Here is a 16,593-nt window from a genome sequence, read left to right as displayed (position 1 = left end):
GTGGGGGCGGGGCATTGGAAGTCCGGGTGCTCTAGAACTGGGGGTGGGGGCGGCTGCTGCCGCTGTCTGAGAATGAGCGAGCTGCCCAGAGGGTGCCTTCATTCCCCGCGTGCGCGAGCCCAGGGAGAAGGGGCCACGGAGTCCAGGATTCCAAGATCGTGCGGGTCCTCTGAGGAGAAGGGGGCCCTTTGCACCGGGCATTGGAGGCCAGCGGTCGATGAAACTGACCTCTGGCAGGCAGCCTGATTTCTAGGAACAGGTTGTAGAGGTTGCGAGCTTCCCAAGAGGAGGAGGAGGAAGACAGCCTCTTGGGAACAGGAATCTTGGACTCGGGCTGCCCTCCTTGGCACCTAAGAGCTGTAGAGACACGCCTAGTTAGTTGGGGCGAAGTTGAGATCTGCTTTCAGATGATAGCTAAGGTTTCTTTCCCAAAAGCCGAGGGTGGAGGTGAGCTGCGGGGTCAAGTCCTGCCCTGCCAGAAGGACTGGAGGATGTGGTGGTCAGGTTTCTCCTGTCTTCCTGAAATCTGTGGGCTCCTCTGAGACGGAAGGAGCCTTGCTCAGTTGGGTCGCTATCAACTTATCTTACAAGAATTTTCTTTTGCTTCAGTAAGGCCTGCAGATTGGGAAGGACACCTGAGTGTCTTGGGACAGTGTAGGGTGCCATCGGGCAGGGAGGGATTTTCCTGGGAACCTAAGAGAGAAGGAGATATGTGGATCTGGGGAAGGAAATGTTAGGTGGCGGAGGTTCCCTTCTCCCTTTCCAAAGAGACTTGTGTACAATACCCATATTTTCAGACTGATCCACTTGGGTATGTGTGCGGGTACTAAGCCCTGCCTCAAGGTGACCCCCTGCTCCCCAGCCCACTAGAAAGCAGATGCTTCTGAAGGAGCTCAGCCACCAGTAGGGACACACTTGTCCCACGGCCCAGTCACCTGTCCCTGTCCCCACATTTGCCCACTAATTTGGCCCTTCTGTCAAGCCATGGGTGGCAGTTCCAGGTTTAGAACACTTCACAGACAACTTGCTGAGCTAGTGACTAAGGGAAGCCCTGCAGTGGTGCTTTCCAATCCCCACCCCACCCACTTGCCTCTTATTCCTGTTCAGTTTTGTTTGCATTCTGAACTTTTCCCCATTTTCCCCCCGCCTCCTCCTACTCTTATTTCCCCTGGCGTCCTTCACAGGTACAGAAACCAGGAAATGAGCTACCACCCAGACTTCTAAAGAAGCAGTCCTACCTACTTTTTTGTTCTTTTTTTAAAAAAATATTTAGTTATCTATTATTTATTTTGGCTGCACCGGGTCTTAGCTGTGGCATGCCGGATCTTTAGTTGCTGCTTGTGGAATCAGTTCCCTGACCAGGGATCGAACCCAGGCCCTCTGCATTGGGAGCAGAGTCTTAGCCAGTGGACCAGGAGGCAAGTCCCCTATCTACTTTTTCAAGAGAAGTTTTGAGTAAGAGTTCAAGCCCTCCTCTCAGCATCTAGGAAAAAAAAAGAAGAGGATGGCCTGATGTTTAGGATGAGAAGTAGGGTTTCTGGGTTTTGTACCCATCTGGCCTTACTATACCACTTTGGTTCCAGTCTGTGACCTATTTGAGATTCCTGCAAGTGATCATTAGCAGTTTCTTTGGTCACAGATCCCAGGGTTCCTGGCTAGCCTCTGCTTGCTCCACTGGGTTTGGGAGGACACCATTTCTTGTTTTCTTGGGGTGTACAGGTCTGCAGTCTGTGCTGGGAGTCACCGCTACTCACAGCGGAAGGAATGCCTTTTCTCCATTTGCACAAAATGAGCGTGAGGTGGTTAACCAGACCAGGAGCTCAGCCTCACTCTGAGTCCAGGTGGGAATGGGGCCCCACTGTGGGAAGTTAGCCCTCAAGACCACGGATGGGTCTGAGAAGTCAGCTGGGGAAAGATTTCTGTCCCCTCTGAAGAAGGGAGGAGGGTCTCTTCTAAAGAACAATCATGGAGCTGCCAGGAATTGGCAGGAGCGATACGACTTCTGAGCTCAAGATGGCAACAGTGGGGAAGAGCAGTGTGGTACCTGTTAGCACCTGGACCTCCTGCTTGATTGTTTCGTGACAATCATGCCATTGAGGGACCCACTAGGCTTACTTCTGGCCCCCCACTCCCTCCAGGGGCTTATCCCTGTTGGTCAGAGATCAATGTGAATGAAAAGAGAAGATCACACGTTTAATGATTTAAAAGGCATGGGTTAGGAGTCTCCGGGTATGGTACCTTGGTGCTTGGTCGCCCCCTGAGAGTCCTGCTGTTATCAGCTGTCTTACCTCTGATGTCCTTCTCTTTGTCTGCAGCCTACTGCTCTGATGCCGAAAGGGAGGCAGAAAGTGCCACACTCAGATGCCCCCCTGGGCCTGCCCACGGGCCTCTGGCTGGAGTTAGCTGGGCTCTTCCTACTGCTTCCCTGGGTTATGGGCCTGGTGGGGGCAGGTGGGCCCAGGGCCCAGGGCCCCAGGGGGCTAAGCTGGGCAGTGCGTCTGGATGGTCCGGAAGGCGAGGGAGCAGAGGAGTCGCTGGAACGGCGGGCAGATGCTCTGGCCCAGGCGACGGGGCTGATGAACGCAGGGCGCATCGGGGAGCTCCAGGGGCACTACCTCTTGGTCCAGCCAGCAGGGCATCACCAGGCCCGGCAGGTCAAGGCCATCCGGCAGCAGGTGGAGGCCGTGCTGGCCAGGCACGAAGCTGTGCGCTGGCACTCAGAACAGAGGCTGCTCAAGCGGACCAAGCGTGGCGTCCACTTCAATGACCCCAAGTACCCGCAGCAGTGGCACCTGGTGAGTCCAGCCCTGCCGATTCCAGCTTCAGACAGCTAGGGCAGGGGTACCCGGTGCTTGTGGGCATTTGTCTGTGTTAACTCTTCAGGGGCCTCCCATCCTTTGCTTGAGGAGACGTTTCCGTGGGCTTCGATGATAGGCTTCATCCTCGGGCTCCACGTGCTCTGTGCTCACTCTCAGAGAGCCAGAGGACTGCAGTGCCCGGCGCGGGTGCTGGGGCCAGGCCGCCTGGGCTGCCTGCCACTGACTAGCCTGTGCCTTTGGGCGCACTGTTTAACCTCTCTGTTAATGGAGAGGGCAATGGTTACAGTTAAGTGAACTAATGTATGTGTGCTGGACACATGGGAAACACTTTACAAGAGTTAGCTAGTAACATTATATTATACAATGTGAATGTAATGTATATCATGCCTGTGTGGGGTTAGCTAATAATGTTATGTTATACAATGTTAATATAATGTATATCATGCCTGTGCAGGGGTTAGCTAGTAATGTTATATTATACAATGTTAATATAATGTATATCATGCGTGCAGTGGATACTAAGTCGCTTCACTCACGTCCTACTCTGTGACCCCATGGACTGTAGCCACCAGGCTCCTCTGTCCATGGGATTCTGCAGGCAAGAATACTGGAGTGGGTTGCCATGCCCTCCTCCAGGGGATCTTCCCAACCTAGGGATTGAACCTGTGCCTCTTATGTCTCCTGCATTGGCAGGTGGGTTCTTTACCACTAGTGCCACCTGGGAAGCCCCAGTGTATATCATACGGCATATTAATACCCAGCCCTTAACCCTAGTCACTTTCACCCTTGTTGCCCATGAGTGATGCCAAGCTTTCCTGGACACCTGGGCTGTGGCAGAGCTCTCACAGGTTCCCTCCTTGGCTCCGTCCCCACCTACCCCTGTTTGTCCATCCCTCTCTCTGGCCCCCTGACAGAGGCCAAGAGTACGAAGGGGCTGCTCGCTATACTTGTCTCCCTATGGGCTGTGCTGTGCATCACTGGACTCCCAAGGCTCAGAGAGCAGTTCCTGACCCCGTCTCTCCCCCAGAATAACCGGCGGAGCCCCGGCAGGGACATCAATGTGACGGGTGTCTGGGAGCGCAATGTCACCGGGCGCGGGGTGACCGTGGTGGTCGTGGACGACGGCGTGGAGCACACCATCGAGGACATCGCCCCCAACTACGTGAGTGGCCCTGGAGTCAGTCCCGCCCCCTGGCCTTACCTGATTCTTGATGTTGCCTCAGGCCTGTTCCCTTTCCCAGTGACCTCTCACTGGGCCGGAGGGAAGGGCCTCGGAGGTAGGATGCTGCTCTTCATCTGCTCCTCTCCCCCAGGCAGCCTTGTGCCTGGCAGCTAGATCACAGGCTCCAGCTCAGCAGAGAGATACTTCCTGGATCCTGCTGCCACTCCCTGCCCTGGGAAGTAAGGAGTAGCCCTAGGCAAATTCCCTCTCCACTCAAGTCCCAGTGCCTCCCCCTCTATAAAGCCTGCCCTTTAAGTAGCCGGAAGCCTCTTTTATCCCAGGCTTACCATGGAAGCAGCTCCTGGGCATATTTCTATAATATTGGCCAAGAGAGAAGTTTGCCTAGAGCTATAGCACTTCTGGCGCTAAAGAGCCTGCCTGCCAATGCAGGAGGCCCAACAGACTCAAGTTCAGTCCCCAGGTCAGGAAGATCCCCTGGAGAAGGAAATGGCAAACTCCCCCAGTATTCTTGCCTGGAGAATCCCATGGACAGAGGAACCTGGCTGGCCACAGTCCATGGGGTCGCAAAGAGTCAGGCACGACTGAAGCAACTTGGCACAGCACAGCACAGCACGCAGCACTTCTCAGCTTTGCCCTAGGTGTCCTGTCCTTCTGCCGCCTGTGTGCCTGGCAGAGATGGGCCCGCAGTGTTGGCTCAGAGCCCCAAACCCCCAGTTCTCTCTCCCTGAGCTCCAAGAGCTGACCGGTTGGAACCAGTGAGTGACGGCATCTCCCCCCTCCTCCCCTGCCATGTTTCAGAGCCCTGAGGGCAGCTATGACCTCAACTCTAATGACCCTGACCCCATGCCCCACCCGGACTTGGAGAATGGCAACCACCACGGCACGCGGTGCGCGGGCGAGATTGCTGCCGTGCCCAACAACAGCTTCTGTGCGGTGGGAGTAGCGTTCGGGAGCCGCATAGCAGGTACTTCCAGTCCAGCCTCAGTACACCCCCCGGCCCTGCTGTGACTGCTGTCTTCATCCTCTGTCCCTCCTCCTTGAATTCCAACACGACTTTATTTCCCCTTCAACACACAGCAGAAAGCAAAGGGTACACTTATAAATAGGTGTCTGCAGGACAGATCGCTCATTGATTTTTTCTCAGTGCTTTGGTGTTTCTAACATGTTTTTAGCAGCAAACCCCACTTCAAAAAGGGCTTCCCAGGTGGCTCAGTGGTAAAGAATTCGCTTGTCAATCAATGTAAGAGACACAAGAGATGTGGGTTTAATCCCTGGATCAGGAAGATCCCCTGGAGTAGAAAATGGCAACCCACTCCAGTATTTTTGCCTAGAAAATTCCATGGACAGAGGACCCTGGCATGGTCCGTGGGGTCACAAAGAGTCGGACACGACTGAGCACGCACGACTATATAAAACAGCTAAGAACGTGGAAATGAGCTGGATGAGAGATGGAGGTACAAGGCCACCTGCTCAGACCCCACTTCCCTTTTCCTGATCATGGTTATGCCCCATCAGTGCTCAGCTCATTGTAATGATAGCCCCTTTTACTTATCCATGATATTGTATTTTCATGGTTTACCAATGGCCTCCTCATCTCCCCTTCTTTCTTGATCCCGTGTGTCTGTGGAGGCCCCTCTCCCTTCTCCCAGCTCTCTAGCTCCCGCCCCTGCTGATGGTCACTGTCTGCTTCCAATCCCTTCAAGAGAGCTGAGTGGCCCTGGCCCATACTGGGGTGGTTCTATGGCCCCTTGGCCTCTCGGTCTTTGTCCATCAAGGCAGAGGGTGAAGGGAATGGATGCAGACGCCTTCCTGGTGATTTCTCATAAACGCTTGGAGCCTGCATTTACGAGGCTGGAACAGAGTGGCTGCATTCCTCCTATAGTCCAGCAGGGGACAGCAGCCCTCTCTGTAAATGAGACTACAGAGGGAGGGAGCCCAGGTCCCTTCTGAGAGCTCCACCAGGATGTGACCTGCCCGGTCTTAGAAGGTGAGACTAGACATCCGTGGGAGGAGCAATGGGCTGAGAACCATCTGTTGAATACCATCTGTGTCAGGCATCGCTGCAGTGTTTTATGAGATAGAGGATGCCTGAAAAAAGGGAACTTTGGATTCCCTACCTTCTAGCCTATGCCTCTGCCCACCAGACCCCAGGATCCGTAAAGTCTAAGATTTAGCATTACATTAGAAAATATTTCTGGCCAGGTACATGCACGTGATATAAAGATTCAAAAGATCCGAGAGCGCTTAGAAAAGTTAAGTCTCCACAGGGGGCCCCCACAACCACCCGGCTCCCCATCTAGGAGACCAGCATTACTGAGGAGCTGGTATGGCCTACACTGCCTAGGTATCCGGGTACTGGATGGACCCCTGACAGACAGCATGGAGGCTGTGGCGTTCAATAAACACTACCAGATCAACGACATCTACAGCTGCAGGTGAGGCGCAGCCAGGAGCGAGGTGAAGGGTCCAGAGGCGGGGGCACCGGGCGAAGCCCCCACCAGAGAACAGCGGTGTGTGGGGGGCTCTCCCATGGGGTACAACCTGTAAGTCCACTGCCATCATTTCTCCAGACCCCCAGCTTCTGGATTCTCCGTCTTAAGCCCCAAGTCACCCCAGTGATCAGGTTGCCACACAAGAAGTGTTCCATCCCGCCTTGAGTTTATTTAATAAACTCGTAATGCTCTGGAAGAAATTTAGGATTCCTGTCCTACCACAACTGGGCTGAATACCCAGTGCAAAGCCCCTCTGCCCCCACCCAGGGGCAGCTCCAGGTTGTGGATCTGGCAGGAAGGGGGTGGCTGATAAGCAGGAGCTGAGGTTGGGTTGCTGGCGCGGCATCAATGGCAGCCTGTTCTTCCCCAGCCAGTATCTCCTGTAGATAGACAACGTCCTCCACATGTAGAGAAAGGACCGAGAACTCCTAGACACCTTACACAGGTTGTCTACTTCCTTCGCAGGTGCTCTGCCATCAGGCCTAGAATTAGCTTCTTTGGTGGGGAAGGGGTGGCCTCTCATCCCTTTCCACCACTCTGTACTCCCTGGGGACCTGAGAAGGGGTTTTTAGGAGCAGGTTAGAGTAGTCCTGAACTCGGAAAGTTTCCAAGGACAAGAACATTAGCACGTCCTTCTGTTTTCCACTTTGGAGTGAGGGCTGGACTCTTACGTCCTTTCATCACACGAGTCCTGGGCTGGAGCCCTTGGGAGGAGGGGAAGCGTGGGGCAGAGGGATGGCCCGCCGAGGCTGGGCTGGGTGGGCAGCCACGGCCTGGCCCTGGCTCTTCCCACTGGGTGTCTCTCCACAGCTGGGGACCAGACGATGACGGGAAGACAGTGGATGGACCCCACCAGCTAGGCAAGGTAGCTGGGAACCGTGGAGACCTTGGGGACCAAGTTCACCCTCGTCATCCCATTCCCAGAAGTGCTCCCGCCCTCCCCCAGACCTGCCTTGTAGCCCCGACCGCTCCTTTGGGAACAGCACTCCTGCCCTGGGGTGAAGGGGTGAGGGGGACATTCTTAGAATGGAGCAGTGCTTTGCTCTGATTTTGTGCTCAGCTCCGCATTTCTGGCCCACCTTCTCTGATAAGCAGAGCACATCCATCAAGCAGTTGTTCCACTAATAGCCCCCTTACCCTCTTAAATCCATCTTTAAGTCTCTTTCTCCCTTGTCCAATGCCCTTGCGGTTTTTTGTTTTCCTTCTAGAAGGGGACAGGAGGGCGAGTGGCGTGGTAGGTGGGGTCTTCCTGTGAGTTCCTCAGCTGACCTGGGTGTTTTGCTCCTCAGGCTGCCTTGCAGCACGGGGTGATCGCTGGCCGCCAGGGCTTTGGGAGCATCTTTGTGGTGGCCAGTGGCAATGGGGGCCAGCACAACGACAACTGCAACTACGATGGCTATGCCAACTCCATCTACACTGTCACCATAGGTAGGGGGCCCAGTGGTCCCACAGCGCACGGGTGCTCACGTTGTGTGTGTGTGTGTGAGAGAGAGAGAGGGAGAGAAAGAGAGACTCAGCAGTGAGGAGACTTGTATCTGGGGGTGTGTGTGTCACTTAGAGGTGACCGGACCATGTATCTCAGTGTGTGTGTGTGGTGTGTCACTCAGGGGTGAAGAGACTGTGTATCCGGGTATGTGTGTGTGTGTGTGTGTGTGACTCAGGGGTAAAGGGACTGTATATCTGAGTGTGTGTGTGTGTGTCAGAGGTGAGGGGACCATGTATCTCAGTGTGTGTGTATGTGTGTGTCAGGGGTGAAGGGACTGTATATCTGGGTGTGTGTCAGGGGTGAGGGGACCATGTATCTCAGTGAGTGTGTGGTATGTCACTCAGGGGTGAAGGGACTATATCTGGTTGTTTGTGTGTGTGTCACTCAGGGATAAAGGGACTGTATACCTGGGGGGTGTGTGTATGTGTCAAAGGTGAAGAGACCGTGTATCTCAGTGTGTGTCACTCGGGTGAAGGGACCATATATCTGGATATGTATGTGTATGTGTGTATGTGTCAGGGGTGAGGGGACCATGTATCTCAGTGTGTATATGTGTGTGTCACTCAAGAGTAAAGGAACCATGTGTTTGGATGTGTGTGTGAGGAGACCAAGTATGTCAGTGTGTGTATGTGTGTGTCACTCAGGGGTGAGGGGACCATGTATCTGGATGTGTGTGTGTGTGTGTGTCACTCAAGCTGATGGGACTGTATATGTGTGTGTCACTCAGGGGTGAAGGGACCATGTATCTGGGTGTGTGTTACTCAGGGGTGAAGGGACCGTGTGTCTGGGTACGTGTCACTCAGGGGTGAGGGGACCATGTATCTGGATATGTGTGTGTGTCACTCAAGCTGAAGGGACTGTGTGTATGTGTGTCACTCAGGGGTGAAGGGACCATGTGTCTGGGTGTGTGTTACTCAGGGTGAAGGGACTGTGTGTCTGGGTGTGTGTCACTCAGGGGTGAAGGGACCGTGTGTCTGGGTGTGTGTCACTCAGGAGTGAAGGGACCATGTGTCTGGGTGTGTGTTACTCAGGGGTAAAGGGACCATGTGTCGGGGTATGTGTCACTCAGGGGTGAGGGGACCATGTATCTGGGTATTTGTCACTCAAGCATGAGGGGACCATGTGTCTGGGTGTGTATCACTCAGGGGTGAAGGGACCGTGTGTCTGGGTGTGTGTTACTCAGGGTGAAGGGACCATGTGTCTGGGTGTGTGTTACTCAGGGTGAAGAGACTGTGTCTGGGTGCGTGTCACTCAGGGGTGAAGGGACCATGTGTCTGGGTGTGTGTCAGGGGTGAAGGGACCGTGTATCTGGGTGTGTGTTACTCAGGGTGAAGGGACCATGTGTCTGGGTGTGTGTCACTCAAGGGTGAGGGGACCATGTGTCTGGGTGTGTGTGTGTGTCACTTGAGCTGAAGGGACTGTGTGTGTGTGTGTGTGTCACTCGGGTGAGGGGCCGTATATCTGGGTGTGTGTCACTCAGGGGTGAGGGGCTGTGCGTCTGGGTGTGTGTCACTCAGGGGTGAAGGGGCTGTGTGTCTGGGTGTGTGTCACTCAAGGGTGAGGGGCCGTGTGTCTGGGTGTCTGTCACTCAGGGGTGAGGGGACCGTGTGTCTGGGTGTGTGTCACTAAGGGGTGAGGGGCTGTGTGTCTGGGTGTGTGTCACTCAGGGGTGAGGGGCCGTGTATCTGGGTGTGTGTCACTCAGGGGTGAGGGGCCATGTATCTGGGTTTGTGTCACTCAGGGGTGAGGGGCTGTGTGTCTGGGTTTGTGTCACTCAGGGGTGAGGGGACCATATGTCTGGGTGTGTGTCACTAAGGGGTGAGGGGCCATGTATCTGGGTGCATGTCACTAAGGGGTGAGGGGCCGTGTATCTGGGTGTCACTCAGGGGCGAGGGGACCATGTATCTGGGTGTGTCAGGGGTGAGGGGACAGTGTGTCTGGGTGTGTGTCACTCAGATGTGAGGGGACCGTGTATGTGGGTGTGTGTCACTCAAGGATGAGGGGACCGTGTGTCTGGGTGTGTGTCACTCAGGTGAAAGGACCGTGTGTCTGGGTGTGTGTCACTTGGGTGAAGGGACCGTGTGTCTGGGTGTGTGTCACTCAGGGGTGAGTGGACCATGTGTCTGGTTGTGTGTCACTCAGGGGTGAGGGGCCGTGTATCTGGGTGTCACTCAGGGGTGAGGGGACCATGTATCTGGGTGTGTCAGGGGTGAAGGGACCATGTGTCTGGGTGTGTGTCACTCAGAGGTGAGGGGACCGTGTGTGTGGATGTGTGTCACTCAGGTGTGAGGGGACCATGTATGTGGGTGGGTGTCACTCAGGGGTGAGGGGCCATGTGTGTGGGTGTGTGTCACTCAGGGGTGAGGGGACCGTGTATCTTGGTGTGTGTCAGTCAAGCGTGAAGGGACCGTGTGTCTGGGTGTGTGTCATGGGTGAAGGGACTGTGTGTCTGGGTGTGTGTCACTCAGGGGTGAAGGGACCATGTATGTGGGTGTGTGTCACTCAGAGGTGAGGGGACCATGTACCTATATGTGTGTGTGTCACTTGAGCTGAAGGGACTGTGTGTGTGTGTGTGTCACTCAGGGCTGAAGGGACTGTGTGGGTGTGTGTCACTCAGGGCTGAAGGGACCGTGTGTCTGGGTGTGTGTCACTCAGGGGTGAAGGGACCATGTGTCTGGGTGTATATCATTCAGGGGTGAGTGGACCATGTGTCTGGGTGTGTGTCACTCAGAGGTGAGGGGCCATGTATCTGGGTGTGTGTCACTCAGAGGTGAGGGGCCGTGTATCTGGGTGTGTGCGTCAGTGGTGAGGGGACCATGTGTCTGGGTGTGTGTCACTCAGTGCTAAGGGGCCGTGTATGTGGGTGTGTGTCACTCAGGTGTGAGGGGACCATGTATTTGTGTGTGTGTCACTCAGGGGTGAGGGGACCATGTATCTGGGTGTGTGTCACTCAGGGGTGAAGGGACCGTGTATCTCTGTGTGTGGCACCTAGGAGTGAGGGGACCATGTATCTGGATGTGTGTGTGTGTGTCACTCGAGCTGAAGGGACCGTGTGTGTGTGTGTGTCACTCCAGTGAAGGGACCATGTGTCTGGGTGTGTGTCACTCAGGAGTGAAGGGACCATGTGTCTGGGTGTGTGTCACTCAGGGGTGAGAGGCCATGTATCTGTGTGTGTGTCACTCAGGGGTGAAGGGACTGTGTCTGGGTGTGTGTCACTCAGGGGTGAGGAGCCGTGTATCTGGGTGCGTGTGTCAGTGGTGAGGTGACCGTGTGTCTGGGTGTGTGTCACTCGGGTGAGGGGCCGTGTGGGTGTGTGTCACTCGGGTGAGGGGACTGTGTGTCTGGGTATTTGTCACTCAGGGGTGAGGGGACCATGTATGGGTGTGTGTCACTCAGGGGTGAAGGGACCATGTGTCTGGGTGTGTGTCACTCAGTGGTGAGGGGCCGTGTATCTGGGTGTGTGTGTCAGGGGTGAGGGGACCATGTATGGGTGTGTGTCACTCAGGGGTGAGGGGACCGTGTGTCTGGGTATTTGTCACTCAGGGGTGAGGGGACCATGTATGGGTGTGTGTCACTCAGGGGTGAAGGGACCATGTGTCTGGGTGTGTGTCACTCAGTGGTGAGGGGCCGTGTATCTGGGTGTGTGTGTCAGGGGTGAGGGGACCATGTATGGGTGTGTGTCACTCAGGGGTGAGGGGCCGTGTATCTGGGTGCGTGTCACTCAGAGTTGAAGGGACTGTGTATCTGGGTGTGTGTCACTCAGGGGTGAGGGGACTGTGTGTCTGGGTATTTGTCACTCAGGGATGAGGGGACCATGTATGGGTGTGTGTCACTCAGGGATGAGGGGACCATGTATGGGTGTGTGTCACTCAGGGGTGAGGGGCCGTGTATCTGGGTGCGTGTCACTCAGAGTTGAAGGGACTGTGTATCTGGGTGTGTGTCACTCAGGGGTGAGGGGACTGTGTGTCTGGGTATTTGTCACTCAGGGATGAGGGGACCATGTATGGGTGTGTGTCACTCAGGGATGAGGGGACCATGTATGGGTGTGTGTCACTCAGGGGTGAGGGGCCGTGTATCTGGGTGCGTGTCACTCAGAGTTGAAGGGACTGTGTATCTGGGTGTGTGTCACTCGGGTGAGGGGACCATGTATCTGGATGTGCGTCTGTGTCACTCGAGCTGAAGGGACTGTGTGTGTATGTATGTGTCACTCAGGGGTGAAGGGACCATGTGTCTGGGTGCGCATCTGTGTCACTTGAGCTGAAGGGACTGTGTGTGTATGTGTCACTCAGGGGTGAAGGGACCATGTATCTGGGTGCGTGTCACTCAGGGGTGAAGGGACCATGTGTCTGGGTGCGTGTCACTCAGGGGTGAGGGGACCGTGTGTCTGGGTGTGTGTCACTCATGGGTGAAGGGACCGTGTGTCTGGGTGTGTGTCACTCAGGGGTGAAGGGACCGTGTGTCTGGGTGCATGTCACTCCGGGGTGAGGGGCAGTGTATCTGGGTGCGTGTCACTCAGAGTTGAAGGGACTGTGTATCTGGGTGTGTGTCACTCAGGGGTGAGGGGACCATGTATCTGGATGTGCGTCTGTGTCACTCGAGCTGAAGGGACTGTGTGTGTATGTGTCACTCAGGGGTGAAGGGACCATGTATCTGGGTGTGTGTCACTCAGGGGTGAGGGGACCGTGTATCTGGTGTGTGTCACTCAGGTGTGAGGGGACAGTGTATGTGGTGGGTGTGTGTCACTCAGGGGTGAGGAAACTGTGTATCTGGGTGTCACTCAGGGGTGAGGGGGCTGTGTGTCTGGGTGTGTATCACTCAGTGGTGAGGGGCCATGTATCTGGGTGTGTGTGTCAGGGGTGAGGGGACCACGTATGGGTATGTGTCACTCAGGGGTGAGGGGCCGTGTATCTGGGTGTGTGTGTTAGGGGTGAGGGGACCACGTATGGGTGTGTGTCACTCAGTGGTGAGGGGCCGTGTATCTGGGTGTGTGTGTCAGGGGTGAGGGGACCATGTATGGGTGTGTGTCACTCAGGGGTGAGGGGCCATGTATCTGGGTGTGTGGGTGTGTGTCACTCAGGTGTGAGGAGACGGTGTATGTGGGTGTGTGTCACTCAGGGGTGAGGAAACCGTGTATCTGAGTGTCACTCAGGGGTGAGGGGGCCGTGTGGGTGTATATCACTCAGGGGTGAGGGGACCATGTGTCTGTGTGTGTCACTCGGGTGACGGGGCTGTGTGTCTGGGTGTGTATCACTCAGTAGTGAGGGGCCATGTATCTGGGTGTGGGGGTATGTGTCACTCAGGTGTGAGGGGACAGTGTATGTGGGTGTGTGTCACTCAGGGGTGAGGAAACTGTGTATCTGGGTGTCACTCAGGGGTGAGGGGGCCGTGTGTCTGGGTGTATATCACTCAGGGGTGAGGGGACTGTGTGTCTGTGTGTGTGTCACTCGGGTGAGGGCACCGTGTGTGTGTGTGTCACTCAGGGGTGAGGGGACCATGTGTCTGTGTGTGTGTCACTCAGTTGAGGGGACCGTGTGTCTGTGTGTGTGTCACTCGGTTGAGGGGACCGTGTGTCTGTGTGTGTGTCACTCTGGTGTGAGGGGACCGTGTATGTGGGTGTGTGTTACTCAGCGGTGAGGGAACCGTGTATCTGGGTGTCCCTCAGGGGTGAGGGGACCATGTGTCTGGGTGTGCCCCTAGCTTCCATGTGTCTGTCTGAGTGTGTGTGCACAGTCTCTCTTCAGACTCTGATAGTGAGGAAGAACCAGCCCTGCTCTCAGGGGAGGTCAGGACTTCCTTATAAGTTGTTCCCGGGAGCACTTCCTACCCATCATCTAAGATAACCCCCTCCGTGCCCCCCGCCCCCACCTCCGCCACCACAGCTGGTTAGGCCTCTGGTCCAGCCTCTCTTCTCACGGGTCACTTCCCTCCTGCTTGAAACGTTCCCTGACCTCCCTGCCACACCAGCCTAAATTAACTGCCTTTTACCTATGCTGCCTGCTGTAGGCATTTACCATCCCACCTGTACCTACTTCCCTGACCTCCCCTGACCATGGGCTCCTTGAGATCAGGTCTGTGGCCTTTCCCCACAATCCCTATCTCTCACACAGTGTGTGACTCGCGGTAGATGACCGATAAGTAACAGAAACGCATGTGTGAATGGATGAGTCCGTGTCGAGTGGCCACCCCCTGCAGTCTGCTGAAAGAATGGTCTCGGCACAGACTACCCTCTGCCGTTTGAGACCACTTGTCTCGGGGAGGCGTGTGGGTACTTGAAGGACTTGGACCACTGAGATCATGTTTTAAGCCCAGGACCAACCCCTCAACGATAACTCAGAGGTGAGTCTGATGTCCTCAGACCCTCACCTCCACTCCCATTTCCCTGCTCCTCCCCCAGGTGCTGTGGACGAGGAGGGACGAATGCCTTTCTACGCCGAGGAGTGTGCCTCCATGCTGGCGGTCACCTTCAGCGGCGGGGACAAGATGCTCCGGAGCATCGTGAGTGCTCTGCCCCACCCACCGGCCCTCTGCTCCCCAGCCCTGCTCTCGGGATCCTCTTCCCTAGCAGATCTGTTTCCCTAAGAGTCTGCCCCTGTTGGTAGAATGGAGTTGAAGACTCTAAATGTATCTGTGTAAAGGGTTTTTAATCTTTAAATTTTTAAAAACCTTATTTATGTATGGCTGTGCTGGTCCTCCTTGCTGCACGGGCTTTTCTCTAGTTTTGGCAAGTGGGGGTCTCTGTCGTTACAGTGTCTGGACTTCTCACCAGGGTGGCTTCTCCTGCTGCAGAGTACAAGCTCTGGGGCACATGGGCCCAGTACGCAGCTGCCAGGCTCCAGAGCACTGTGCGGGATTAGTAGTTGTGCTGCAAGGGCTTAGTTGCCCCGAGGCGTGTGGAATCTTCTGAGCCCAAGGATTGAACCTGTGTCTCCTGCACTGGCAGTCAGATTCTTTACCACTGAACCATGAGGGAAGCTCCTTCATCTTTAAATTTTTAACTTAACAAATAATGCATGTTTTATAGGAATCACTCTGAGCACACATGGATGAAAGAACTTTTGAAATGTCTTCCTTTGGTAGAATACGGGCTTTGCCTAATTTCTATGGGCTTAAAAAAAAAATCATCATTGCATTGCTATGCATCATCATTGCGTTGCTATGCAGTCCTTACGTAAATACTGCGAGTTCTGATCCTATTCATCCTCAGGAGTAAAGCTAGTGGTTGTCTGCACCACATGGGTGGGAAAAGGAGTCTGGAATGTCCCCGTCAACCCCAGAGACAGCTCTTTCCTTAGAGCTGGGCTTGGAGTCACAGCAAACAAGAGGTTGGAGCAAGCAAGTGGAGTTTCTCAAGCTGTGGGAACCTGTGAAGGAATTCAGAGTGCAGTGCCTATCCCCAGCTGGCTCAGCTCCAGCCCGTCATCTGAGAGCTCCCTGCCCGTCCCGATGCCCGTAACAGAGTGACCTGGGGACGGGGGGCTCTGGGGCAGGGCTGGGCCGCAGCCAGCCGGTGTCACATTCCTCCAGTGGCTCGCAGTTGGGAGGACTCTCTGGGGCTGTTGGGAATTGGGCTGCTGCCTCTGGGTCAAATTCTCTTTCCCAAACTGAAATTCTGTTTTTGCTGCTCAATGACTTCTGGTCAATACAATGTTCCAAGGCTCTGGGCCAGGTGACCCCAGCCCCTTCCCCCACCCTGGGAGAAGAAAAAAGGGAATGAGCTAAAGTAAGCGGGCAGGAGGCTTTGCTTAACAGACAGGAGTCTGGGTGCAGAGGGGCACCACCCACCCCCAGCCCAGGCCAGGCTAGAGGGGGAGGAACAGCAGGAACATCCTGGCAGGACTCTTGCTCATCCCAGCCACAGTCGGGGCCCAAGAAGTTACCGGGCATATGAGATCCCCTTGTTCTGGGGCACCTGTCTTTTCTCCTCCGGATTCAACTCTGCTTCACCCCCACCACTTTCTATCTGAACTATAATTTGTCCAGAAATGCAAAGAGAGTTTGTTCAGCCAACCTCCCATCTTTGGGTTGTCCGTCTTGAAAACCAGTTGCCAGTTTCTGTTCAATGACCAGCTTGGTGGGGCTGCCTCCCCCAGGGCGGGCACGGAGGGACACGCCACCCCACCGTCTGCTGCCCAGGGCTCCTGCCACCAGAGGCAAGTTTACCAGCCTCCCGGCTCCACACTAGACTGTCACTGTGAGGCTGTTTCCTTAACAGGAAAAAATTAATCTGCTCCCTGGCACAGACCAGGCTTCCCACCCTCATTGAGAGTTCCAGTTGAAGAGTTTTTCCCTTCTCTTCTGTGAGAGCACGGCATCTGAGTGGAAATGACATGTCTTGGCAGCTGCTATAACAGCTGGAAGGCAAACAGCAAGGACGGTGGAGAAAGGGCAGCTCTTGGCAGAAGGTAGCACCTTGGTATCTGACCCAGGAGAGAAGCCTGGAAGGAAAAGATGTTCTAGTGTTAGCATGGGCACCACCTGCTAGATCCAGAGGGCCATGGGCTGCAGTGGATTCAGGCAGGGCCCTCCCCGGCTCCACCCTGTGTGGCTCCAGGGAGGATGAGAATGTGGAAAGAACTGGATGCCAGACAGGTGCCGTGTCCCTCCCCCTCTCAC

At 55.2% G+C, this 16,593-nt stretch overlaps 1 protein-coding gene across 1 annotated transcript in view; it reads left to right on the top strand.

The window, feature by feature from the left end:
- The first annotated feature begins 6 nt into the window (after positions 1–6).
- The window catches only part of PCSK7 (proprotein convertase subtilisin/kexin type 7), a 29,781-nt gene continuing 13,194 nt past the window's right edge, over positions 7–16,593 (top strand). Inside the window, exons 1-8 of the mRNA XM_010830392.1 lie at positions 7–1,841; positions 2,316–2,795; positions 3,847–3,981; positions 4,801–4,966; positions 6,347–6,437; positions 7,305–7,359; positions 7,784–7,922; positions 14,375–14,475. Coding sequence (XP_010828694.1) covers positions 2,328–2,795; positions 3,847–3,981; positions 4,801–4,966; positions 6,347–6,437; positions 7,305–7,359; positions 7,784–7,922; positions 14,375–14,475 — 1,155 coding nt within the window. The 5' untranslated portion in view covers positions 7–1,841; positions 2,316–2,327. The remainder of the gene's footprint in view (positions 1,842–2,315; positions 2,796–3,846; positions 3,982–4,800; positions 4,967–6,346; positions 6,438–7,304; positions 7,360–7,783; positions 7,923–14,374; positions 14,476–16,593) is intronic.

This window comes from Bison bison, unplaced genomic scaffold (assembly GCF_000754665.1).
Source record: "Bison bison bison isolate TAMUID 2011002044 unplaced genomic scaffold, Bison_UMD1.0 scf7180017864518, whole genome shotgun sequence".
Taxonomy (NCBI): domain Eukaryota; kingdom Metazoa; phylum Chordata; class Mammalia; order Artiodactyla; family Bovidae; genus Bison; species Bison bison.
Note: the sequence above shows the minus strand (reverse complement) of the source record. Positions and strands in the feature narration are given on the sequence as shown.